Source organism: Typopeltis vanoorti, chromosome 12, assembly GCF_054136105.1.
Source record: "Typopeltis vanoorti isolate ZY-2024b chromosome 12, IOZ_Tvanoo_1.0, whole genome shotgun sequence".
In the NCBI taxonomy this organism is placed as follows: domain Eukaryota; kingdom Metazoa; phylum Arthropoda; class Arachnida; order Uropygi; family Thelyphonidae; genus Typopeltis; species Typopeltis vanoorti.
Genome location: NC_143560.1, coordinates 130,733,545 through 130,760,912, shown reverse-complemented (window position 1 = coordinate 130,760,912; position 27,368 = coordinate 130,733,545). Strand labels below are relative to the sequence as shown.

Here is a 27,368-nt window from a genome sequence, read left to right as displayed (position 1 = left end):
TTTTTCTCTCTCTTGAGCCAACAATAGATGGCACTATTATGATTTTAGTTTATGTTATCTGTTAAATTTTTTAAACTGGTCCCATTGTTACACCAATTTATTTTTGTTTTGTTTACTGTGACAAACTGTTCTTGTGCTCTGAAGATGTTGGATATAATACCAGCAAAATATCAGCTAATAAGTTAACAAATATCAATTATTTTGTTATCATTCTGTGTTGTGAATCAATACCATTAAAATAAACTAACATGTACTGCCAATACATAAGCCTGTCTACTCATTATAAGATGTTGGTTGCTCTTTAGTCCATTACAATACAGTTTACACAGTTACTTATTTTTGTTTCCCTGTGATTTCTGATAAGTGCTTTTTGTGCTCTGTGAACATCAACTAAAATCAGATGAAAGAGTAGCAGCTTATTAACTTACATATTTATATTGATGAGCCTCATCCTATGCAAATACAAACAAGGTATTCTGGCAGACCGTCTTCTGCATTCAAGGGAGGAAATCATGCACAGCAAAGCCAATTAAGGCCTCTTATGGTGCACTTTTAAGAACCGAGAAGGATATCCTCCACAGATGGAGCAATACTTTGAGAGCCTTCATAACCCGGGTGGCCTGGCAGCTGTGGACATCCAAGAGCTGCAGATCGAGGCGATGCCTAGTCTCCCAGCAGAAGAGGTCCATTTAGCAATAAAATCGCTAAAATCGGGCAGGGCTGCTGATGATGATGAAACATGGCCTGAAATGCTAAAAGCCTGAAATCTAAATGGTGTTCTCTGGCTTACTTGAGTGTGTCAGGCTGCTTGGATATCTGCGCGAGCACCAAAGCAGTGGCAAACAGGCATAATAATACCAGTCTTCAAGACAGGAGACCAGAGATATCGCAGCAACTATCATGGCATCTCTCTGCTCAGCCTGTCTGGGAAAGTATATGCTAGGTGCTTGGAAAGAAGGTGCAGGAGCATAGTTGAGTCAAAGTTCCAAGAAGAACAATGTAGCTTTCATCCTGGTAGAAGTAAAACTCACCAAATCTTCGCTTTAAGGCAAGTCTTTGAGAAATCTTGGGAATATGCCAAGAATGTCTACACATGCTTTATGGACTTGGAGAAGGCATATGACCAGGTTCCTCTGGATAAGCTTTGGCAAGTAGTACAGGAGTATGGAGTGGATGGCCAACTATTAGCTGCCATCAAGTCCCTGTATGAATGCCTGGAGTTTTGTGTCCAAGTTTGAACCTTTCACAGTCTCTGTTGGTCTCCACCTTTCATGATATTTATGGACTGAATTGATAGGCACAGCTGAGGCAGTGAGTGTGTCAGAATTGGAAGATGTAGCATTGGACATCTGCTTTTTGCAGATGATCTAGTCCTGATTAGCTCTGCCTCAGATGACCTCCAGCAGACTCTGGATAGGTTTGTAGCTGTTTGTGCAGAAGCCAGGATGAAGTTCAGTGTGGCCAAAACGGAAACATTTGTGGTCTCAAGACAACTAGCCCAGTGCACTCTACATGTAAGTAAAGTCTCACTAAGGCAGGAGACGTTTAAATACCTTGGGTCTATATACACGAGTGATGGAAAGTGGGAAGTAGAGCTAGATACTCGAATTGGCTCAGCAAGTGCAATATTGCAGGAGCTTGGCCATTCGGTAGTATTGAAGCAGGAGTTAAGCCAGAAGGCAAAGCTGGCTGTCTTCAATACAGTCTATGTCCCAATCCTCACCTATGGTCATGAGAGCTGGGTAATGACCGAAAGAATGTGGACACGAATCCAAGCAGCTGAAATGAGGTACCTTTGATGGGTTGCAGGGCTGACAAGACTCGATAGGGTCAGAAACTCGGCAATTCGGGAAACCCTCAATACTCAACCACTGCTTCTCCGTGTTGAGAGATTACAGTTATGATGCTACAGGCACCTGGTCAGAATGCCACAAGAGAGTCTCCCCCAGCAGGCCCTCTTTGCCAAACCAGAGGGTGGGAGACCATGGAGAAGGCCAAGGACTCACTGGATAGATTATATCCAAAACCTTGGGTGGACACATCTGGGAGTCTCACCAGAATACCTGATCTTGGTGGCAGAGGATCATGACCATACTAAGTCCCTCTTGCAGCTACTGCCCCCACAACACAATTAGGAAAGGTGGGCCTTGAAGATGGATGGATAGATTTATTTTGTTCTTGTTTTTTTGTTTCAAAGATACTTGCGACATAAGACTGAATGATATAATCACGTAATCACAAGAAAGATATTTATTTAACCAAATATTTCGGTATGGAAATAGCAGACCATCTTCAGTGGTATTACAAGGACAGTTTAAAAATTACAAGCTAGAATACTAACAATAGATCGTTAAAATTAGAACACGCCACATGATGTTATATTACTAAGTATGAAACGGAATATTTTGAAGTAGAAACATGATTGAATTTGCTATTAAAAAAAAAAAATTGATTAATTAATGAGTAATCTTTTAGACTTTCCCAGATTTTTGATATAGACATACAGTCATTACGATTCAGGTTGGGGTGATGGAGCAAGGCCTCCACGCTTTCCTTGAACAAACGTTCGAACCTATAACGGGATCTATGTAAGAGGTGAGTCCTGGACCAAAGGATGCTGTGGTCAGTTACAATCCCATGTTGAGCCAATCCAGACTTTTCAGGTTTGTTGTGAAGAATGGAGGATTGCTGTTCTTGGATTCTTTTTTCAAGAGAACGTCCAGTCTGTCCAAAATAAAAGAGATCACAGTTACACAGAATTTGATAAACTCCAGGAAGAGATAAAGTTGAGCATTTGTCTTTAGGAGAAGGAAAATGAGAAGACAATTTGTTAATAGGTGAATATGTAGTTGTTAAATCATATTTCTTTAAAATTCTTGCAATAGGTTCTGAATACCGGAGATATAAGGAATAGGCACTCGACGTATTGAAACTTTGATGTTTTGTGGAGGATTATAAGAATTGAGAAGATGTTGAGTATTTTCAGTAAAGCCATTGAGTTTCATGTGTTGTTGGATAGTAGAAAGTTCTTTCTGCAGATAATCAAAATATATCCGGACATCCTTTGACTAAAAGAGAAACCCTCATCCTGTCAAAAGGACATGATTTTTCTATAGTTCCAAATAAGATACCATATCTAGATTTCCTAGTTAACATTGAAAGGAATCTTAATCATCTAACCAGTGATAAAGCTCTTCGCCTAGAAGTTGCTTAGTCTCTACTTAAGGCTAAACTTCCTCCTTCCAACATATCGTCTTCTGAAATGAAATCTTTACAGTCCTTGAGAAAAAATAATCACCTCATTATCACCAAAGCTGACAAGAGAAAAGCAACAGTAGTTATGGACTCAGCAAATTACAGAAGAAAACTTTCTCTTTTGCTTCGAGATCGCTTCACATATCAAGAAATTAATTTTAATCGGTACTATCAATGTAAGAAGCCTGAATGGCAAAGAAATGGAGTTAGCTGAGGAATTAGATAAGTACCAGATCGACATAATAGGGGTGATTGAAACAAAAAAAAAAAGACCAAAACTGGTGAGATCTTTCTGAGCAATAAATACAAAATGTTATATTCAGGCAATGACAATCAAGGAAAAGAAGGAGTAGCCGTAATATTCAACACAAAATACGAGGCTAATCATCTTGAATGGTAGTCAGTCTCAAGTAGAGTAATGTGGGCAAATACGAGAATGGGGAACTGGACAATGAGACATTTGTGCCTATGGTCCCACAGAAGGTTCTACTAAGGTAGAAGTGGAGGAATTTTTTGAGGCTTTAGAAAAAGCAACTGACACAATGAAAAAGGAAAAGTTGGTCCTTGTTGGGGATCTAAATAGTAGAGTAGGAAATGATTGTGAGACACACAAAAATATTTTGGGAAAATTTGGAGAAAAGAGCAAAGCTAATAATAATGGCAAATATCTGTTGGATTTCTGCTCAGGACATGGACTGGTTATTACTAACACTATGTTCCAACATAAAAATGTGCACAAATTCACATGGAGAGAAGAGGCTAGGAATAAGAAAAGTCTCATTGACTATGTTATTGTTGATAGTGATGTTTTCTCCATGGTGCAGGACACCAGAGTGTACAGAGGATTTAAAATTGGAAGTGATCACTATTTAGTCTTGAGCACGATAAAATTGAATTTCATACTGAAATGAATAACATGTAAGAAAGTTTTAAAGCGAATAAAAGTTGAGCAGCTCTCAGGTGTGAACTGTAGACTAAAATACAGAAAGATTATTGAAAAGAAAATGAAAGAGTTTGAGAACAGGAATCAAACTTTGGAGATTCAGTGGCAAACTCTGAAGAAAACATTGATTGATTCTGCCAGAGAGGCATGTGGTGAGGTTGTGTGCAAGGATAAGATAATCAGAACTCCCTGGTGGACACGGGAAGTTAAAGCAGTGAAGGAAAAGAAGAAAGCATATCAAAAGTTCCTGGCAAATAAGTCAGCTTTTACTCTTACAGAATACAGAGACAAATGTAAGAAAGCTAAACAGTGTGTAAAACTGGCTAAACAAAAGTCATGGGAGGACTTTAGCAAGAACATAGAAAATAAATATCAAGAAGGTGGCAAAATATTCTGGAGGTTGTTGAAGAAACTTAGGAATGGAGGAAAGAGTGCTGTAAAAGGAGATAGAGATGATAAAGGTGACATGAAAACAGGAGAAAAAGATATCCTTGAAGTATGGAGTAATTACTTTGAAAAACTGCTAAATGAAACAAGCAGTGATGACAGCACAGTGATAAAAAACACTGACCAGGCATGCAGTCAGGAATACATATCCATACTTGAAGTAGAAAACCCCATCAAAGGCTGGAAATGTGGAAAGGCAGCAGGAGTAGATGATATTCGACCAGAAATGCTGAAGTATGGTGGTATAAAAGTCTTTCAGTGGCTGCACTACATAGTTCAGAAAGTCTAGACAGAGGGACAAATTCCGAATGATTGGAGTAGAGCTCTCATAGTACCCATATATAAAAAGGGAAATAAAACTGAATGTGAGAATTACAGAGGTATTTCTCTACTGAGTGTTCCTGGCAAGATCTATGCAAGTATACTTGAGAAACGGTTGAGAAGAATTGTGGAAGAAAAGCTTGGTGAAGAACAAGCTGGATTCAGGCCAAATAGAGGCTGTCAGGATCAGATCTTCACTTTACGACAAATAGTCGAGAAAGCATGGGAATATAACAGAGATCTGTATTTAAGTTTTGTCGATTTGGAAAAGGCATATGACAAGGTGCCAAGAGAGAAGCTATTCAATACGCTGCAGTTATATGGTGTCAATGGGGCATTATATCAAGCAATACTTAGTCTTTATTTGAGTTGTAAGTCAGCAGTTAGAATTGAAGGAAGCACAGGAAGATGCTTTAATGTTAAATCTGGTGTGAGACAAGGATGTGCATTATCCCCTCTGTTATTCATTATCTATATGGATCACATTATGAAGGAAAGTGGTATTAAACCTGATATCAAAATTGGAGATGTTAATGTCAGCTCTTTGCTTTATGCAGATGATGTTGTACTTCTAAATAAATCCGCTACAAGTTTGCAAGATTCTCTGACTAAATTGAATAGCTGTTGTAATAGATATGGTATGAAGGTCAGCAATAAAAAGACAAAGACAATGAAAATAGGCAGAATCATTGAAAATATCAACTGTGTTGTGAATGGAGAACCTGTGGAACAAGTAAAACATTTCAGCTATTTAGGCACGATTTTTACTGAAGATAGTAAATTAAATATAGAAATAGACAACAGAATCAGCAAAGCTGGTATGGTGGGAAGTCAATTGAATAAATTCATATGGAATAAGAGAGAAATTAGTCGGAACACTAAATTAGCTGTATACAAGACAGTGTGCAAACCAGTTTTAACTTAAGGACCTCAGAGCTGGGTCAGAAGTAAAACACTTGACCAAAGACTAGAGACCGCAGATATGAGAGTCCTGAGAAAGATTAGAGGCGTGAACAGATGGCATCAATGGCAATATCATATTAAAAATGAGGATATTAGGAAAGAACTTGACATTGTCATCATCCAGGAATGCATTAGCAGAGCTAATCTCAGGTGGTATCGTCACTTAAATAGAATGGGAGAAGAAAGATTAGCAAAACAAGTGTTTTCTGCAAGGTTGGCAGAAAAATGACCCAGAGGAAGACCAAGATATAGGTGGATTGATATGGTACAAAGTGCCTTAGATGATAGAAATATAAGATCTGATAATGTTATAGTTTTGACAAGTAACAGATTGATTTGGAGGAAAATTGTAGATAGGAAGTTAGTAATGATGTAATTTTTTCATGTAGTACTGTCATATCCTGTACACCCCTTGAAGGTGTGTGGCAGGAATTTGATGATGATGATGATGATTATAATCCAACCAACAGACAACTAAAGAAATTAAATTCTCTCTTACATGAAGTCATCAGTTTGGATAAAGACACAATTGAAAGACTTAAAACTCATTTTGCAAGGCCTCCTAGAATTTATGGCCTTCCAAAAATCAATAAGATTGACTATCCTCTTCGTTCAATAGTAGATTGTATTGATTCTCCTACTTACCATATAGCCAAATATCTAGCTAAATTATTGAAATCTTACATTAGCAACTCTAATTCTTTTTTAAAAAACTCCTCAGATTTCTTAGAAAAATTAAAAATTGTCTCATTACAACCTACAGATCTTATGGTTAGCTTTGATATAGAATCTTTATATACTAATGTACCTCGCAAGGAAACTTTAAAATTACTTGCTGACATCTTTCCTCAAGATGTTATAAAACTATTCGATTTCGTAATAAATTCTGGATATTTCGTATGTCAAAACAAATTTTATAGCCAAGTTGAAGAAACGGCCATGGGAATTCCTCCTTCTGCAGCCGTAGCCAACTTTTATTTAGAAGATTTAGAAAAAGTCCTCTTCGCATCTATTTTCCCTCAGCCATCTTTTTGGGTAAGATATATAGATGACATCTTTACTATTTGGCCTCACAGCAAAACCGCTTTACCTTCCTTTTTAAACAGTATTAATTCCTTGCATCATCGCATAAAGTTTACTATGGAATTAGAAGAAAACAACCATTTATCTTTTTTAGACATTCTCCTCATCCGATCACCTTCAAATATTCTTACAACTACAGTATACAGGGAACCAACATTCATAGGTCGTTATATTCTTAAAGAATCAGCTCATCATCCATGTCAAAAAACAGGAATTTTAAAATGCCTCATCAGAAGAGCCAAAACTAATTGTTCTACTTTTGATTATCTACAGAAAGAACTTTCTACTATCCAACAACACATGAAACTCAATGGCTTTTCTGAAAAAAGTACTCAACGTCTTCTCAATTCTTATAATCCTCCACAAAACAACAAAGTTTCAATATGTCGAGTGCCTATTCCTTATATCTCCAGTATTTCAGAACCTATCGCAAGAATTTTAAAGAAATATGATTTAACAAATACGTATTCACCTATTAACAAATTGTCTTCTCATTTTCCTTCTCCTAAAGACAAACGTTCAACTTTATCTCTTCCTGGAGTTTATCAAATTCCTTGCAACTGTGATCTCTTTTATTTTGGACAGACTGGACGTTCTCTTGAAAAAAGAATCGAAGAACAGCAATCCTCCATTTTTCACAACAAACCTGAAAAGTCTGGATTGGCTCAACACGGGATTGTAACTGACCACAGCATCCTTTGGTCCAGGACTCACCTCTTACATAGATCCCGTTATAGGTTCGAACGTTTGTTCAAGGAAAGCGTGGAGGCCTTGCTCCATCGCCCCAACCTGAATCATAATGACTGTATATCTATATCAAAAATCTGGGAAAGTCTAATCAAGATTACTCATTAATTAGTTAATTATTATTATTATTTTTTTTTAATAGCAAATTTAATCATGTTTCTACTTCAAAATATTCCGTTTCATACTTAGTGATATAACATCACGTGGCGTGTTCTAATTTTAACGATCTATTGTTAGTATTCTAGCTTGTATTTTTTAAACTGTTCTTGTAATACCATTGAAGATGGTCTGCTATTTCCAGATTGAAATATTTGGTTAAATAAATATCTTTCTTGTGATTACGTGATTACATCATTTGTTCTTGTTATTCAATACATGACTAACTGCCAACATATAAACCTTTCTATGCACCTTACAAAATGAATCAAATCTCTTACCTTGTAATGCTTGTAATGTATGATCCAATATTTGAAAGAAGAGAGTGTCATTTCCAGTCTTTATTTCCCAGTTGATTTTATTTCCAGGATCTTGAGAATAACCACACATGCTTTGATCTCCTTCATCAAAAGTGCACTGCTCTGTTAAAACAGAACAAAATATAATTATAATAAAAACAAATGCTAACAAGCACACACAAGAGGTTTAACAATACTTTATTAAATCAAATATTTCAATCTGAATAGCTTTCAAAACATGAGCTGTGTGCTAATATAATACAGAACAGTAGTTGTAAGGTGTGATTAAAAAATTTAATAAAATAAAATAAAATAAAAATAAAGAAGAAAAAGTAAATGTTGCTGGAAACTAATGACATATCACCACCCATCATAAGGGAATGTTCCTGGGAATTGGCAGAAGCATTGGCATGCCTCTTTAATAAGAGTCTAACAACAATGCAGGTTTTAAGAGGGTGGAAGGCAGGTAAAATTGTTCCAATATATAAAGCTGGTGATAGGGATTTTGCTGTATATCTGGAGTTGTGGTGAAGGTATTTGGAGGTTGGTGAGAAGGATACAGAAATGGGTTTATAACAGCAGTATTCTCTGTGGTTATCAGCATGGGTTTGTTAAAAAAAAGAGATCATGTTTTATTAACTTACTTATGTACTATAACAAGGGAGATGCATATACAGTGGGAAATTTAGATTTTGCAAAATATTTTGATAGAGTGCCACACAACAATTTGTTTAAATAAATTGAAACAGATGGGATTGGATAACAGATTAGTGAGCTGAAACGGTTACTAGCTGTCAGATAGGTATCAGAAGAGTTGTATATGGGGTACAGTATCCAAAGCAGAAGGTCACTACTGGTGTACTGAAGGAACCATTGGGACCACTGTTGTTCAATTTGTATGTGTGTTTGCAGTTAGCTGTTTGCAGATGATGCAAAATTGAAGACAGCAATGCAGAATCAAGTAAATGTTATAGCCATACAAGAGGACTTGAATAGATTGCATGAATGGGCAGGCAAGTGGAGCATTCAGTTCAGTGTTGTAAAGTGCGAGGTATTGAAATTTGGTTAGCAATGATGGGATGCAAAGTATACACTTGGTAGGGAAACTTTAAAAGAAGAAGAGGAGATGAGAGATCTGGGAGTGGTGGTGGACAAGGACCTGAAATTCAGGGACCACATTGCACAACTTGTGAAGATGTCTCATTGGATAATGGCAATGATGTAGAGGACCCTGACATGCAGAAATAAAAAGTTATAATGGCATTGTATAAGGCCTTGACCTATCCTCATATGGATTATTGTGCAGAGATTTGTTTGTAAGGTTTCATGATGATGAATATGTTTAAAACGGTGAAGAGAAAATTCACAAAGTTGGTCAGTGGTCCTTTCAGAAAATATAAGTTGCAAAGCCATGTGAATAGGAGGAAGAGGGGGATATGATTGAGACATATAATCAAGTCAGGCGTTGTTATCAGGTTGACATGGAAGAGATTATTCATAGAATGGGAGAAGGGAGTAGAACAAGAGGCCATTGTTGGAAACTGTATAAGGAGGGTGTAAGCAGAGGAGTGAAGAGCAGGTTCTTTCCATGGAGAGTGGTTGGTGAGTGGAATGCATTGCCTGAGTGTGTTGTAGGTGTAGGCACATTGAATCAGTTGAAGGCATGGTTAGATGGGCTTTGTGTGATAATGTGAATCTCCCATGACAGTCTCTTCACTACATGGAGGTCAGATGTTTTTTTTTTAATAGTAATTTATTGATTGCTAAAATATTTACACATACAATAGACATCTTGAGTGACATTGCAACTTATAATTTTACAGAATTCAGCTCTAATGCTGCATTTTCTACATTGATTTCAACTAAAAATTTTAATAGCATTTTTTTTGCCTCTATATTATGTATTTACAAAACATTTTTCAAACGTTAACAATGAAGATTATTCAGAATGTTTTTTGTATAATAATTTTTTTTGTTTATATAATTTTTTGATTATAAGATAATTTATTACATTATTTTTTCATGTTACATAAGAGTATTATATTAATGATATTATCACATAATAATCAGTATCTTCAGTATCTTCTTTATTGCTGTATAATTTACTGTTTTATTACATAATCTGCTTCTCTGGTTATAAGGATTACATGTGGTTGAGTGAGGTGAGTTAATCCCACTACTTCGAAGCTTAGGTTAGCTTTTGTGAAGAGAGTGAGATTTAGGCTTTACTATTTATGTTGTTGCTACTGTTTATGTATGGGATGTTGGCACTGGATACTGGTGATTTGTGATGTGTATATTAGTGTTAATGGTATATTAACTTTGTTGGTATATTTTCCAGAGTTCGTGTTTTAATGTTCTGCAGTTATCTAATAATATGTTAATATCTAATGTTAATAATAATAATAAGGTTCTCCTTAAGTTTACGCAAAGAAAGACAATTGTTACAGTTTAAGTTTGGGCAATACAGTAGGACTACATCTCTCTTTGAACAGATTCTCTAAATTGAAATGGCAGGAACCACTGGGACCTAGACCTGTGCACAGAGTTCCAGTTCCTGATGTTGCTGGAATCTTTGAATCAATTTGGAAGATATGGAAGAAATAATATTTATTCCCATCTTTATTCCTGCCAAAAAGAACTCTTATTGCTTAGCTTCATCAAGTTCCTTGTGACTGCCAACTCTTTTTACTTTGGACAAATAGGACAAGAAAAAGCTTATAAGGACACAATCTTATACCATCTATAATGATCATGAGAATTTTGGTTTTGTACATAAAGATGTCACTGACTACAGAAGCTGACCTTAAACTTGTTAACAACACCATTGTAATTTCAAATTTGAGCATTTGTTCAAAATATGTGAAAAGGGAATGTGGACTGCAGAGTTTGGTGGATAGAATAAGGAGAGGTGATATGATCGAGACTTTTAAACTGTTGTGAGGCGTTGCAGGGTAGACATTGGAGAGTTCTTTCACTTGGTGGAATGGCGGGAATGAGCGATGACAAGGGGCCATTGCTGAAAGTTACGAAAGGAGGTTGTGCGCAAGAGGGTGAGGAGTGGTTTCTTTGCATGGAGGATGGTTGCATCTTGGAATGCATTCCCTGAGAGAGTGGTTGGAGCAGGAACAGTCAATGGGTTCACTAAAGGAGTGGTATGATAAACTTTGTATTTTCTAAAAACGACCTCCCACGATGAGTGTTTTGACTCCATGGAGGCCTGGATAATAATAATAATAATAAAATGTAACTGCACTGCACTAACTTAAAACATAATGACTGTCTTTCTTTACTTAAAACCAGGAAGAGCCTTGACAGTTGCATAGGAATGTTTTATTTTATTTTTTAATCGCACCTTACAATCTATTGTACTGTATTATGGTAGTTATCATTATCATCAAATTCCATATTTGTACATTGAGGGGATGTACAGGATAATTATGATAGTACTACATAAAAAAGTTACATCATTACTAACTTCCGATCAATAATTTTCCTCCAAATTAACAGTTAACTTTCAAAACTCCAATATTATCATATCTTATATTTCTGTCTTTTAAGGCACTTTTTACTGTAATCTTGGTATTCCTATGGGTCTTTTCCATCCAACCTTGCAAAGAACACTTGTTTTGCTAATCTTTCCTCTCCCATTCTGTTTAAGTAACCATACCAACTGTGAGATGAACACTACTAACACATTCTTGAATTCTATTAATGGCACGTCTTTCATGATAGTCTCATTTTTGATGTGATATTGCCATTGATGCCATCTGTTTACTATACTAATCATTCTCAGAACTCTCATATCAGAGGTCTCTTGTCTGTGATCAAGTGATTTATTTCTAACCCAGTTTTCGGATCCATATGTTAAAATTGGTTAGCACACAGTCTTGTATACATATAACTACCATAATGTGCTGAGTAATTTCTTCTTTCTTCTTCTTCTTTACAGTACTTTTACCTGCTTATCATTCTCAAAACCATGACATGCCATGACTGTAGGAAACCCTAACCAGCTTGTCAGAGAGTTTGGTGTTGGTGTGTGTGGGGGGGGAAATCACAACTTTTATGACTGTAAATGTATGTGTTCATGGGGGCGGTTTACCTGTTCTTACGGAAGAAAAACACGAGATTCCAATTATAAACACCATTACCTCCATATGAGACTAGTTAACTCAATTTAAAAAGATATATTTTGGTGATTACACCACATTTTTTATTATTCAGTTATACAACATACTGAAATAATAGTTCCCGACAAGTTTCGTAAATAGTAGGATTTATATCTTCAGGAGTAAATAGTATAACTTAAAGTTTAAACAGGAGAAATTAATAAATACAAATCATAACCATCTGGCTATTCATAAACTCAAATAACTGAATGCAGATATAAAACATTATTGATGTTGAACAATACTGGACGATGTCATGTGTTCTTGTTCTCAATAACATACAGTCCAAGCACAGATTGAGGTAAATTTTTTATTAGAGCTGACCACACTTGATGGAGAATTAAACCTTGATTTTTATTGCATTGGGTTGGGTTTTTCAGCATATTAGCGGCTTCTTTAAATTTTCTTCTTCTTCTTATTATTATTATTAAACGAGACCTCATGGAGTCAAAGACTCATCTAGGAGGTCCTTTTATCTCACACACACACATCTCATCATACCGTGTCTTAAACACATTCAAACTCCTTGCAGACACCACACTCTCAGGCAAGGTATTCCAATCACTCCCAACTCTGCACAAAAAAAACCTGCCTCTCACTCCCCTACTCACACCCTCTTTATACAGTTTCCAGGGATGACCTCTGGTTCTCCCCTGATTTCCCACTATTCTCTGTAGAACTTCTCCACCATTGATCCTATAACAACCCCTTACCAACTTGTAGGTCTCTATCATATCTCCCCTCTTCCTTCTCTCTACTAGACTCTGCAAATTATATCTTTTCAATCTTTCCTCATACTCGACATTCCAGAGGCCAGAAACTACCTTAGTCAGTCGCCTTTGGACCCTTTCTAACATCTCTTCATCCTTCTGAAAACCAGGTGACCAAATCTGGGCACAATAGTCCATGTGTGGCCTAATCAAAGCCTTATACAATGGAACAAGAATCTCCCTACATCTACACGTCAGTGTCCTCTGCATAATTCCCAGAAGTCTTTGTGTTGTCTTCACAATTTTGGCGATGAGTCCCCTAAATTTTAGATCCTTATCCACTATCACCTCCAGATCTCTTATTTCCTCTACTTCCACCAATACATTCTCATCAAGCATAAATTCTGCATCCTATCTTTATTTTCCAAATTTTAAAACATTACATTTTGCAACATTGAACTCACATCCCCATTTGCTTGCCCAAGCACTCAATTTATTCAAGTCTTCTTGCAAGGCCACAACATCTTCACTACTCTTTATGGTTCGTCCCAACTTTGCATCATCTGTAAACAACTGAATATGTCCATCCAAATCTTTGCCAATATCATTAATATACAAGTTAAATAGTAATGGCCTCCAAAAAGACCCCTGAGGCACTCCACTAGTGACTTTCCTTTTCCTGGATATTGCACCCCCATACACAACTTGTTGATACCTATCAGATAGCCAGTCTCCAATCCAATGCACTAATCTAATATCCAACCCCATGTGCTCTAGTGTGACTGTCAACTTATCATGAGGTATTCTATCAAAAGCTTTTGCAAAATCCAAGTATATTACTGTATATCCTTCTCCTCTGATCATGGAAGCAGTCACTCTATTGTAATAAGGAAGTAGATTACTAAAACATGACCTCCCTTTAGCAAATCCATGCTGTCCATCAAAGATTATACCATTGTTGTCAATCCCCAACTCTGGATCCTAGTTCTCACAAGCTTCTCCAACAACTTAACCACAACACCTGACACACAGATAGGCCTATGGTTTGGTGCTTGAGTTCGATCACCTCCTTTAGGAAGTGGCACAATCTTGCCCTCTTTCCACTCCTAATAAACTTGACCAAGTGTAGGACTCGTATTAAAAAAATATGTCAAGGCAGGTGTCAACCTCTGGCACATTCCTTCAGAATATGCGGTGATATATTATCAAGTCCCACAGCCTTATTTACATCTACTTTACTCAACTCCCCAAACACCTCTTGCTCACTTACAGTCAGTTTTTCCTCCCCATCATCAACTGCTCTTAATCTCTCCATGAGGTCACATTCACAAGATTGAAAGATCTTTATGAACTGCTGATTAAGTATCTCCACCACACATTCTGCAACAGCTGTCTTTATACCATTTCCTCCAATCAATGTCATCCTTCCATAATCATTCTTTCTTTTGCTGGCTACATATCAAAAGAATTCCCTAGGATTCTTTTTGGCTTCATTAGCTAACTGCTGTTCATACCTCTCTTTAGCTACTCTCACCAACCAAGTCACCCTCCTTGCCTGGTCTTTGTAGACCTCATGAAATTGGTTACTTCCACTTCTCTTATGCTGCCTCCACAATGCCCTTTTTCTCTGTATTGCATGCTTAATCTCTTTATTCATACATATCACACCTACTTTATTTAACCTCCTCACCCATGATATACATTTAGACATTGCATCTACTAAATAGTTTTTGAAAATCCACCAAGCTGCATTAATCTCTTTTCCAGCTAACTCCTCATTCCATGCTACATCTGCAAGCTGTCTCCTGAGCTCTTCATAATCACCCCCCCCCTTATAGTTCCACATATACCCTTTTTTCACAGGGGTCCTTGCACTATAGTCATTGTTTTCTATGTATGACATCGTCGTTTTTTGCCAGAGTACATTATGTCCAATGGAAGTGGTATGGAAAGCAGGACCTGTTTTTTGTTCGCTTTTGTATTGTATGTCTTTTTGGTGTTCAGCCATGCGTATTTCTCCAGATCTTCCTGTCTGTCCTACGTAGCAAATCCCACAAGAGCAATGGATTTTGTAGACTTCTGGTTTTTTAAGAGGATGATGATGAGGTGGTTTTGGTGGTTGTAATAATCTTGAGATTTTTTCCATAGGAAGGAAGGCTACTTTTACGTTGTGTTTGATTAATTTGGGCTAGCTTATCTGTAACATTTTTGATATAAGGAAGCGAGATTGCGTTTTTGTAATCCTGTTTTATTGTGTTGTTAGTTGGAGGCATTTTAAGGATTCTCTTGATAGTTTTTGTTTCATATCCATTCTATTGGAGGATTTGTGTTAAATATTTTAGTTCTTCATTACATCTTTCTTGTGTGCAGGAGATATTGTATACTCTGTCTCGAAGAGTTTTAATTAAGTTTATTTTTTGTGAAGGATGGTGGTGTGAGGCTGCATTTAGAAATTTTCCTGTGTTTGTCGGCTTCTTATATACTGAGAAGTAGAGTTTATTTTCTTCATTATCTTCTAATAGAATATCTAGAAAAGGAAGTTTTCTATTTTCTTCTTGTTCTAAAGTGAATTTTATGGTGTTGTGCAAATTGTTGAGATTATCTTTAAAATTGATAAGTTCATCTGTTTTTCCATTCCATATGAGGAAAATATCGTCTACATAGCATAGCCATATTTTTTGTTTTTTATGGTAATTCTTTAGACCATTGTTTTCAAATTTTTCCATAAATAGGTTTGCTAATACCAGTGATAATGATGAACCCATGGCCAGTCCTTCTTTTTGTTCCCAGATTCTATCTTTATAAATGAAAAAAGTATTGTTTATACAATGTTTAAAAAGATTCAAGATGTCCGGAGGGAAGAGGTCTTCTAGGAGATTCAAAATTTCTTGTCTCTGGATGTTTGTAAACAAGCTGATATTGTCGAGACTTGCTAAGATGTCTGTTGGACCAATATGTATATCTTTCACTTTTTCTATGAAATATTTACTATTTTTTATGAAGGAAGATGTTTTTCCTATATGTTGTCAGATCATGTTGGTGAGGTATTTCACCAAGTTGGAAGTAGGTGAATCTCTTCCATCTACTATTGGTCTTAATTCATATCTGTCTTGTGGATCTTTGGAACACCACAGATTCTTGGTATCAAAGGATGTTTTCATTGTAAGTATTTTTTAAGTTCTTCCATCCAGAGAGGCACTTTTTTTATGAGATCATTTGTTTTTTTGTGTTTATGCCAAGTTGTGTCTCTGTCTAAGGGTTTGTAGGTGTTTGTATCCTCCAGGAGACTTTTCGTTTTATTAGCATATTCTGTAGCATTTAAAATGACAGTTGCGTTGCCTTTATCTGCTTTGATTATGACAATATTAAAGATTTAATTAAATTATGATAAAAATATTGTCATAATCAAGTAGATAAAGGCAATGCAACTGTCGTGAAAATAGACACAGAAGAAGAGAAGGAATGAGAGAGAGTTATATGAGAGAGAATGATAAATTCTCTCTCATAGCAGAGGATGGAAACAGAAGGAGAGAGGAATGAGAATAGAAGGGAGTGGGAGAATCAGGAATCGAGTGAGGCCAGGATGGCAGGTAAGTAGGGGAAAAGAGAGAGAAATTGTTAGAGGAGAGAGAGTGAGGAATGCAGGTGAGCAATCAAGGAACAGAGTGGTAAGAGGTGTGACGTATGGAGACTCGATGACCAGTGGTGTGCAAGATAGGATGCCAGAAGAGTTTTTGCCTTGAGGAATGATAGAAAGTGTGACTATGGCAATTAAGCAGGGTGAAAGGGTGGATGAGATGCTTGTGTGGCAGGTACAAATGACTTGAGAGGCAGTGTAAATCTAGGACATTAGTGCCGGACCATACACAGAATTGGGCAGATGAGGGTAATGTTATCTGTGAGGGTCAACATGGATTTGTTAATGGGTGCTCTTGCTTTAGTAATATGATTGCCTTTTATAATAAAGTGACAAGAGCAGTTGATGAGGGAAAGGCATATATACTGCCATTTTTTTTTTGATTTTGCAAAGGCATTTGACAGAGTGCCACATAAGCTGATATTTAAGTTGCAGCACATGGATTTGGATGTCAGGTTAGTCAGCTGGATTCAGGATTGACTGTCTGATAGGTATCAGAGAGTTGTGTATGGTGGGACAGTTTCAAGGAGGCAGAGGGTTACAAGTGGGGTCCCACAGGGCTTAGTGCTGGGACCTATATTGTTTAACCTTTATATCAAAGACATTGTTAATGGATTGCAGGGAGATATTCGGTTGTTTGCAGATGATGTGAAGCTGGGAAGGGTTATTAGTAATAGTGCAGATGTGGCAGCTCTGCAAGAGGATTTGAATAAACTAGACAGATGGACAAATGAATGGGGCTATCAGTTTAATGCAGCAAAATGTAAAGTCTCGAAGTTTGGGATACATTGGTGGGAGGCTGCATACTTGATTGAGGAGCTGTACTGGAGGAAGTAGGAGAGACAAGAGATCCATGGGGGGGGTGATGATTGATATTGATAGAAAACTGAAATTCAGGGAACATATTGCAAAGGTGGTGAAGGTAACCCAGGAAATTGCTGCAATACTGAGAAAGACATTGACCTGCAGAGATAAAAGAGTTGTCATTTCATTGTATAAAGCCCTGATCAGACCACACTTAGATTATTGTTCTGAAATTTAGTCCTCAGGATTTGAAGGGGATAAATTAATGTGGAAAGGGTACAGAGATGGATAACAAAGATTTCAGGACTGTACAATGTTAGTTATGAGGATCGGCTGAGGGAATGTGGACTGCAGAGTTTGGTAGATAAAAGAAGGAGAGGTGATATGATTGAGACTTTTAAACTGTTGAGAGGTAGTTACAGGGTTGACACTGAGGAGTTTTTTGTTTGGTGGAACAGCAGGAAAGAGCAATGACTAGGGACCATCCCTGGAAGTTGCAAAAGGAAGCTGTGAGCAAGAGAGTTAGGAGTGGTTTCTTTGCATGGAGGAATGGTTGAATCATGGCATGCATTGCCTGATAGAGTGGTGAGTGCAAGAACAATCAATGAGTTCAAATAGTGGTATGATATACTTTGTGTTTCTTAGGAAGGACCTCTCACAATGAGTCTTTTGACTCCATGGATGCCTGAATAAAAATAATAATATAACTGTAGTGATCTGAAGAGCTTTCCTCTTGGAACCTTGTCATATATATTTTTTTTAGTGATAATTTTTCTTAGCGATTTCTCAAGTATTCTTGCATAAATTTTACCAGTAACACTCAGGAGGGAAATAAGTCTGTAATTCTCATCATTTCCATAGTTTATTCACAATATGATACAAAGTGAAAAGGGAAAAGAGATTTACATTAAAAATTAAAGATTGCAATTTATGGTCTTCCAAGTCTCTCTATCTTGAGCTAACTTGTAGATGTCAGATGGAGTTTTACAATTCAGCCTGAATTCATCTTATTCTTCAATAAGCTTTGCTTCCACAATTTTTCTTAGCCATTTCTCCAGTATATTTGCATATATCTTATTATTACTAGGAACACTAAAGATGGAAAATACATCTGTAATTCTTGCATTCAGTTTTATTTCCCTTTTTATATTCAGTTTCAACCAAACTTTCCTAATTATGCAATGAAGTCACTGTAAAACTTTTATACCTCCATATTTGAGCATTTCTGGCTGAATTTCATCTACTCCAGCTGCCTTTCCACATTTCAGGTTTTCGAAGATTTTTTCTACTTCAATTATGGATATGTATTCCTAACTGTATTCTTGTTAAGAGTTTTCTAGTATCGTACGGACACTGCTTGTTTCATTTAGCAGTCTTTCAAAGTAATTACTACAGACATCTAGAACATAATTATCTTCACTTGTCGTGTCACCTTTATCATCTCTGATTCCTTTTACAATACTTTTGCCTCCATTTCTTAGATTTTTAAATAGCCTCCAGAATATTTTGCCACCTTCTTGACATTTATTTTCTATGTGCTTACCAAAAGTCTTCTCATGACTTAGTGCTTTGTTTTCTTAAATTTTTCTCTCTATTCCATAAGAGTACAAGCTGACTTACTTGCTAGAAACTTTCTGTATGCTTTCTTCTGTTCCTTGATTGCCTCTTTAACTTCCTGAATCCACCATGGAGCTCTGATTTTCCTATCCTTCCAGACAACCTCACTACATGCCTGACTGGCCAAATCAATCAATGTTTTCTTCAGGATTTGGCACTGAATCTCCATGGTTTTGTTTGTTTTCAAATTGTTTCATTTTTTCTTCAATGATTTTTGTATTTGAGTTCACTTATGAAATTGCCCAACCTTGGTGGATTTTAAAACTTTCTTATACACTCTTCTTTTCAATATGAAATTCAATTTTATCCTACCGAAAGCTAAAGAGTGACCACCTCTTATTTCAAATCCTCTGTATACTCTTGTGTCCTGTTATAGTCAATGAGTCAAAAGTCTCATTGACTATAACATACTCAATGAGAGTTCTTATTTCTTGGATCTTCTCTCCATGTGAATTTATGCACATTTTTATGTTGGAACATGGTGTTAGTAATAACTAATCCATGTCCTGAACAGAAATCCAGCAGACATTTACCATTATTATTAGCTTTGCACCTTTCTCCTAGCTTTCCAAAAACATTTCTATATGTCTGGTAATCATGTCCTATGCTGCTTATTAGATCTCCAATAAGGACCAACTTTTCATTTTTCATTGAGCCAGCGGCCCTCTCTAGTGCCTCAAAAAATTCCTCCATTTCTTCTTTGGTACATAGTTCTGTAGGACCATAAACATATATGTCTCATTCTCCAGTTCCATATTCTGATATTAGCCCACAACACTCTACTTGATATTGCCTGTCATTCAAGAAGATTATCCTTATATTTAATGGTTAATATTATAGCTATTGCTTATTTTCTCTGTCATTGCCTGAATATAACATTTTGTATTTGTCGCTTACAAAGATCCCACCTGTTTTTATCTTCTTTGTTTCAATTGAAGCCTCTTATGGTCAATCTGGTAATTATTGAATTACCCTGGTAGTTCCATTTCATTGATGCTTCTTATGTTTCTAGTACCAATCTTGAACTCAATTGATGCCGTATTGGGATGTGTTCTGGTACTTGTTTCAGTAGCTGACTTATCACTGTTCTACCTGGTTTGCTGATGAAAACAATGGGGTCCTTGTTTAACTGGGGAATGCCACAGTCAGCCTGAAATTCTATCATATTGTACTATCATTTTATGTGGTTTAAGCCAATGAGAATACAATTTGTTCAGTTAAATCCCAAATTGCCAGCACATCCTCATTCATTCAGTATCCAGGTAGATGCCTAACAGGGTGCTCCACAAGAAGGTGAGGATTGGACATTAGGTCAAAAGTCCCAATCGGTTTTACACATTACTTAAAAGACCCTGTGGAGGTCTCCTCCCAGTTATACAGCTTTGATTCTTAAGCATCCTATTATGGCAGCGTGCAGACATATCTTTTGAAATTCACTGTTGTTATTCTACCTTGGTGAATTTTTATCTCAGGTAACGATCAATTATATTCACATCAGGTATATGTTTTTGTGGTGTGTGTCATGCCATTAAACCCCCAAATTCTACTCCAAAATATTTGAGATTAGAATGAAATTATACAGGCATGACAGGCTGTATTAAAATGGTTTGCAGTGAGTATGCTGGATGGAAATATAGTGTGTGGAAATACAGTGTGTGATGTGTGTCTGAGATCAGAAGAAAGAGATGAAAGGAAAAATCATGAGAATAGTATTAAAGAGATAGAAGTGCTTGGCATTGGAAACAGTAGTAGTGTCAGGGAGGAAGAGAGAATGGTACAAGAGGAACAGTGAAATGGGAGGGAGCTCGGGTGGAGAGGGACTCATGGAATAGAGAGTGAACGCTGAAAGTGACAGTGCATGTGTGTATGAAAATGGAATATATATATTGCGATATGGGTGGAGAAGTTGAGACTGATCAGGTGTATGTGGTAAGCGGTGATAAAGGAGATTTTATTTATTTATTTATGCTTATGGCTACATGAAACTGGTGAGTGAAGAGTACAGTCACAATTTCCAGCAACAAATGATGAAAATCTAAACATATAAAAGTTCATTACATAAAAGGCACAACCAGCTTTCTAAGTCTTTCCTTTTTCTTTTTCTTTTTTTTTTTAATAAAAAAAAGTTACAGTAGGACGATAATTGCCCCTGGCTTGATTATGACAAGTTAGGGACAATTATCGTTCTACTGTAACAAGTATGACAAGGCTGCATGTTCTCACAACACTTCACAACATAAATGCAGCTGTATCCTAGGTTAAATTAGAGAGCAGTTGTGTCTTTTGTGAGAAAACTTGATCCATTAGAGAGGGGGCCCATTTCACATTACATCATCATCTTCTAACATGAGGAGGAGTTCTGCTGATACTATGACGAGGCCTATGAGAGTGACTACGAGAAGAACGTCTTTGTGCTGAGATGGGACCGTGGTCTTCTGTTTCCTCCATAACCACTGCCTACCAACTACAGGTCATGGTCCAGGCTGGAAAGCCAATTCAAGGCATCATCCATCACTTTGTGGATGTCCTGTAGGCCACCACCATGAAATTGGTGCCTTGGGAAGTCATACGCAATATGAGTAATCGTCTGAGCCAAGAGAGAACAATCACAATAAGGGTATCTGACAGCCTCCATTTATGTGGAAGGTAGCCACATCTGCCCTGACCAGTTCTGATCCTATTTATTGATGACCAAATCTTCCTAGGAAGATCAAAACCATGCTGTGGCGTACAGGGATCTTCTACCAGGAAACCGTTTGTTGGTAGATTGTTGGACCAGTGTTCTCTCCATATGTCAGATATTGATGGTAGAGTAGCTGAAGAGAGTTCATCCATGTTCCAGATAGGCTTTCTAGATTTGAGGCATAGACTAGGTGGGTTTATGAGAGTCTGATGTAGGGGCAGGAGTGGGTTGCTCACTGCTTTATTAAATTCCTTAATCAAGGCTTGTCTTCTCCGTATGTGTGATGGAGCAATGTTAGATAGAACAGGCAGCCAGGAGAGAGGGATGCTTCTCACTGTCCTACTTATTGTGCACATGGTAGAGTTTAGCTGGGTGTCTATAATGTTAGTGTGTCTACTTCTTTTCCATAAAGGAGATTGGGCATGGGTAAAGGGGAAATCATAACCAGCACATGACCTGGGTACGACTAGCTATACACCTAAAAATGAACTGTTGTGTTTGTTTACAAATGCCAGAAGTATCAGAAATAAAAGGGATGAAATGATTTCAGTGATTGATTTTATTTGCCCCCAAATCATTGGAATAAGTGAAACATGGTTGAATGAAGATGATATCGTAACAGGATTAGAAATGGAAGGGTACAGTATTTTTCATGAGGATAGAAAGGGCAGGAAGGGAATGCTGCTGATGAGAGCAGGCGAATTCAGTCCACATAACTTAGATATGAAAGGGGGAAATAGTGGCAATGGTTATGAGGCAGTGTGGTGTAATGTGGAGGTTGAGAGGAAGAAGCATTTAGTTGGATGTTGCTATAAGTCTGGGAATGTGGAAGGTGGCGATGAAGAAATGTATAAACAACTTGGATTAGTGAACAAAGGAAGGGTAATTATTATTATGGGTGATTTTAATTATGGCGGTATAGATTGGAATGAAGAGATAGCATTTCGGAATAAGGAAAGTGAATTTCTCGAGTTCTTGAGAGATAGCTAACTCAGGCAACATGTAAAGAAAGGCATGTGAAGACCAACAGTTCTAGATCTGATCATTTCATCAGAGAATGTAAATATTAAAGGGGTTTCACATTTTCCTCCAGTTGGTGAAAGTGATCATGAAGTAATCACGTGTGTTGTGGCTAGTCACAACACACGGGATTGGAGGAGACAGTTTGGAGCTATACCGTGAAATGAGGGGTTGAGTAGTAAGGAAATAAATGCTGCATGGGGACTAACAAAGAAATACATAATAGCATCAATGTATGACAGCATTGTGAAGGCCAAAAGGTTCAATAAAGTAAGTGTAAAATGGATGAATGTGAAACTTAAGCATGAAATCTGAAAAAAAAAAAACGGTACTTTGGAGGGAGTAAAAGATGAATAATGGTAATAATTAGTCACATGAAGAGTATAAAAAACATGAAAGGAGAGTGACTCGTTTGGTAAGGAAAACAATAGTAGAGTATGAGTAGAAATTGGCAAATCAGGAAAAGAAAAAGTTTGGAGAGTTTTTTTTAGATATGTGGCAAGTAGAAACAAGAATGATCATTGTAAGATGAAGTTATTATTATTATTATTATTATTATTATTATTACCACGGGCTACTCCAGGAGTCCTTAGACTCATCGAGGGAGGCCCTAAACATCATGTTCACACAGCTGTTCAACATTCTCACAGTATCTATCATACCTTGCCTTGAACTCGCTCACTGTCATAGCACCCACAACAGACTCTGGCAGCTTATCCCACTCATTTACCACTCTAAAAGTAAAGAACCCAGCTCTAACACCCCTGCTAACCACACTCTTTCCCAGCTTCCATAGGTGTCCCCTAGTTCTCCCACCACCAGTCCTGATCTCAAAAATATCCTCTGAATTAATCCTATAGAATCCCTTTAGCAATTTGAATGTCTCAATCATATCTCCCCTTTTCCACCTATCAACTAGTTTCTGCAACCCACAAATCTTCAACCTGTTCTCATATGGTTCATTCCATAGACCTGCTATCATCTTAGTCACTCGCCTCTGGATCCTCTCAACCTCCTCCCCATCAAGAAGGAACCGAGGTGACCAAATCTGGGCACAGTAGTCGAGATGAGGTCTTATCAGGGCTCGGTACAGAGGTACATTAACTTGTTTTTCTCTGCTCGTCAAGGTATTTTTCAACAACCAAGTGAGTTGATGAGCTGATTTAGCTACTTTCGCAATGTGCCCCCTAAACTTCATCTCCCTATCCACCAACACTCCCAAGTCCCTGGCCTCATCAATCTCTTGGAGTACAGTTCCACCAATGTGGTATACTGCTGTTAATCTTTTCACTCCGAAATGCATAACCTTACATTTTGTCACATTAAATTGACATCCATTCTCCTTAGTCCAGAACTCCAATCTATCTAAGTCATCTTGCAAGACTTTGACATCTTCTGCATTCACTATCGCCCTACCCAACTTTGCATCATCAGCGAACAAATGAACTGTCCCACTTAGACCCTTCCCTATATCGTTAATGAACAGATTAAACAGCAGTGGTCCAAGAACAGAACCCTGTGGCACACCACTAGTCACAGGCCGTTTTTTGGACTCTACTCCTGAATAAACTACTCTTTGATATATCTCCATCAACCACCCAGCTATCCATCTCACCAACCCTATATCCATTCCCATATGTTGTAGTTTACGGATTAGAATTCCATGTGGTATCCTGTCAAACGCCTTTGCCAGGTCCAGCAGTATCACTGTAAACCCATTTCCCTTATCCAGTTCAGCTGTCACCTTGTTATAAAACTTGAGCAAGTTACTGAGGCATGATCTACCCTTCACAAAGCCATGCTGTCCTCTGTACAGTATCTCATTTTCATCAATCCATTCCTGTATTTTTCCCTTGACTACTTTCTCCAAGACCTTGACAACGACTCCTGATATGCTGATCGGTCGGTAATTTGCAACCATAGTCTTGGATCCTCCTTTATGCAGTGAAACTATTTTCCCCTCTTTCCACTCCTTCGGGACTAAGCCAGACCTGAGACTCAGATTAAACAACATGGTCAAGGGCACTGATAATTCATTAGCCGCTTCATGCAAGACCCGTGCCGGTATACCATCCAATCCCACAGATGTATTCACATTAAGGTTCTGTAATAGACTATTCACCTCCACTTCATTCATCACAATTCCCATATAAACTAATGGTTCCTTCATTTTTTCAACGTCACCACCTGGATGATATACTTTTGCAAAGTGCGCGCTCAGTAACTCCACTATATCAACTGGTTCAGTGAACTCTTTACCATCGTCATTCCTTAAAATCATTTTGCCATGTACAGTTTTTTTTCTTGCTTGCAGCATATTGAAAGAACTGTTTGGGATTCTCTTTTGCTTGCATAGCTAGTTTCCTTTCATAATCGGCTTTTGCTGTTTTTACCACACTCGTTACCCTTCTGGCCTGTACTTTATACCTTTCGTGTGCCTGCAGGTCACCCCTTTCTTTAAATTCCCTCCATAGTTGTTTCTTTTTTTGCAGCTCAAGCTTAATGGTGTTATTCATCCATTTAAGTTAAAGGATGAAAGTGGCAGAATAGCAACTGTTGCAGAAGACACTGTTGTAGTATTCAGTGATGAATTTATAAGGATATTTCATCCTGATCAGGGTGGAATCATGAGGGACTTAAGTGTAGAGGACATAGGAGAAGATAGCTTAATTGTGAGTGAGCAAGAAGTATTTGAGGAAATAAATAAACTTGATGTCAATAAGGCAATAGAATTGGCAGTAGCATTGGCATGTCTGTTTCATAAGAGTCTTACAACAGCACAATTTCCAAAGCAGTGGAAGGAGGGTAAAATTGTTCCATTGCATAATGGTGGTGATAAGGCTGTAGCTTCAAATTATAGGTTTGTCTGTATATCTGGAGTTATGGTGATGGTTGTTATAATACATAACTGAGTTATGTACTATAACAAAGTGGCAAATACCTTAGACAGGGAAGATGCATATAAAGTAGTGTATTAATTATCAAAAACCTTCTGCAAAGACTTTTGATTGACTGCCACACAATAATCTCTTAAATAAATTGAAACAGATGGGACTGGATAACAGACTTCAGAGTTGGATCAGTGACTGGCTGTCAGAAAGTTATATATGGGGGGGAGTGCAGTATCCCGAAAGAGAAAGGTAACTAGAGGTGTGCAGCAGGTGTTAGTTTTGGGGCCATTGTTCAGTTTGTATGTTAATGATATTGGGTTGGGTTTAACTAGTGAAATCCAGCTGTCTGCAGATGATGCAAAACTGGGGCAAGCAATGCAGAGTGAATCGGATGTTATTGCCTTACAAGAGGACATGAATAGATTGCATGATTGGGCAGGTAAGCGAAACTATCAGTTCAATGTAGCCAAGTGTAAGGTTTTGAGATTTGGCAAGCATGAGATGCAAAGTATATGGTAGGTGGGGAAACTTTAATGGAAGTAGAGGAGATGAGCGATCTAGGAGTGATGGTGGACAAGGACCTGAAATTGAGGGGCCACATTGCACAAGTTGTGAAATCACATCAGATAATTGCAACGATGCGGAGAATCCTGACATGCAGAAATAAAGAGGTTATGATTCCATTGTATAAAGTCTTGATCAGGCCTCGTATGGATTTTTGTGCTCATATTTGGTTGCCAGGTTTTCATGGTGATGAGGATATGTTGGAAAGGGTCCAGAGAAGATTCACAAAAGTAGTCATTGGTCTTAGGAATGTCGAGTATGAAGACAGACTGACAGAATGTAAGTTGTAGAACCTCATGAATGGGAGGAAAACCGGGGGGATATCATGGGTTTAACTAGTGACATCCAGCTGTTTGCAGATGATGCAAAACTGGGGAGAGCAATGCAGAGTCAAGCAGATGTTATTGCCTTAGAAGAGGACTTGAATAGATTGCATGATTGGGCAGGTAAGTGAAACTATCAGTTCAATGTTGCCAAGTGTAAGGTTTTGAGATTTGGCAAGCATGAGATGCAAAGTATACGATTGGTGGGGAAACTTTAATGGAAGTAGAGGAGATGAGAGATCTAGGAGTGATGGTGGACAAGGACCTGAAACTGAGGGGTTGTTATTGGGTCGACATGGAAAAAATTTTTCATAGAATGGGAGAGTGGAATAGAACGAGGTGCCATCACTGGAAATTGTATAAGTTGGGTGTGAACAGAGTAGTGAGAAGTAGGGTCTTTGCATGGAGGGTGGTTGGTGAGTGGAATGCATTGCCTGAGTATGTTGTGGGTATAGACACGGTGAATCAATTTAAGGCACGGTTGGATGAGCATTGTGTGCAATAGTGTGTGTTGGATGAGCATTGTGTGCAATAGTGTGTGCTGGATGAGCATTATGTGTGATGATGTGACCTTCCACGATGAGTCTCTTACTCGCTGGAGGTCAAATGTTAATAATAATAATAATTCTTATTATTGTTATTCCTGACCTCCATGGTATCATAAGACTGATCATGGGAGGCAGATCTAGTCAATACAAGTCTATCTTACCACTCTTTTAACCTAGTCACCATC

At 37.6% G+C, this 27,368-nt stretch overlaps 1 protein-coding gene across 1 annotated transcript in view; it reads right to left on the bottom strand.

Annotated features, from left to right (window-relative positions):
- Positions 1-301: 301 nt before the first annotated feature.
- Positions 302-27,368, bottom strand: part of LOC150101229 (MAM and LDL-receptor class A domain-containing protein 1-like) — a 196,981-nt gene continuing 169,914 nt past the window's right edge. The window contains exons 10-11 of the mRNA XM_090402192.1: positions 8,197-8,337; positions 302-390 (exon numbers count right to left, since the gene is read on the bottom strand). Coding sequence (XP_090258318.1) covers positions 302-390; positions 8,197-8,337 — 230 coding nt within the window. The remainder of the gene's footprint in view (positions 391-8,196; positions 8,338-27,368) is intronic.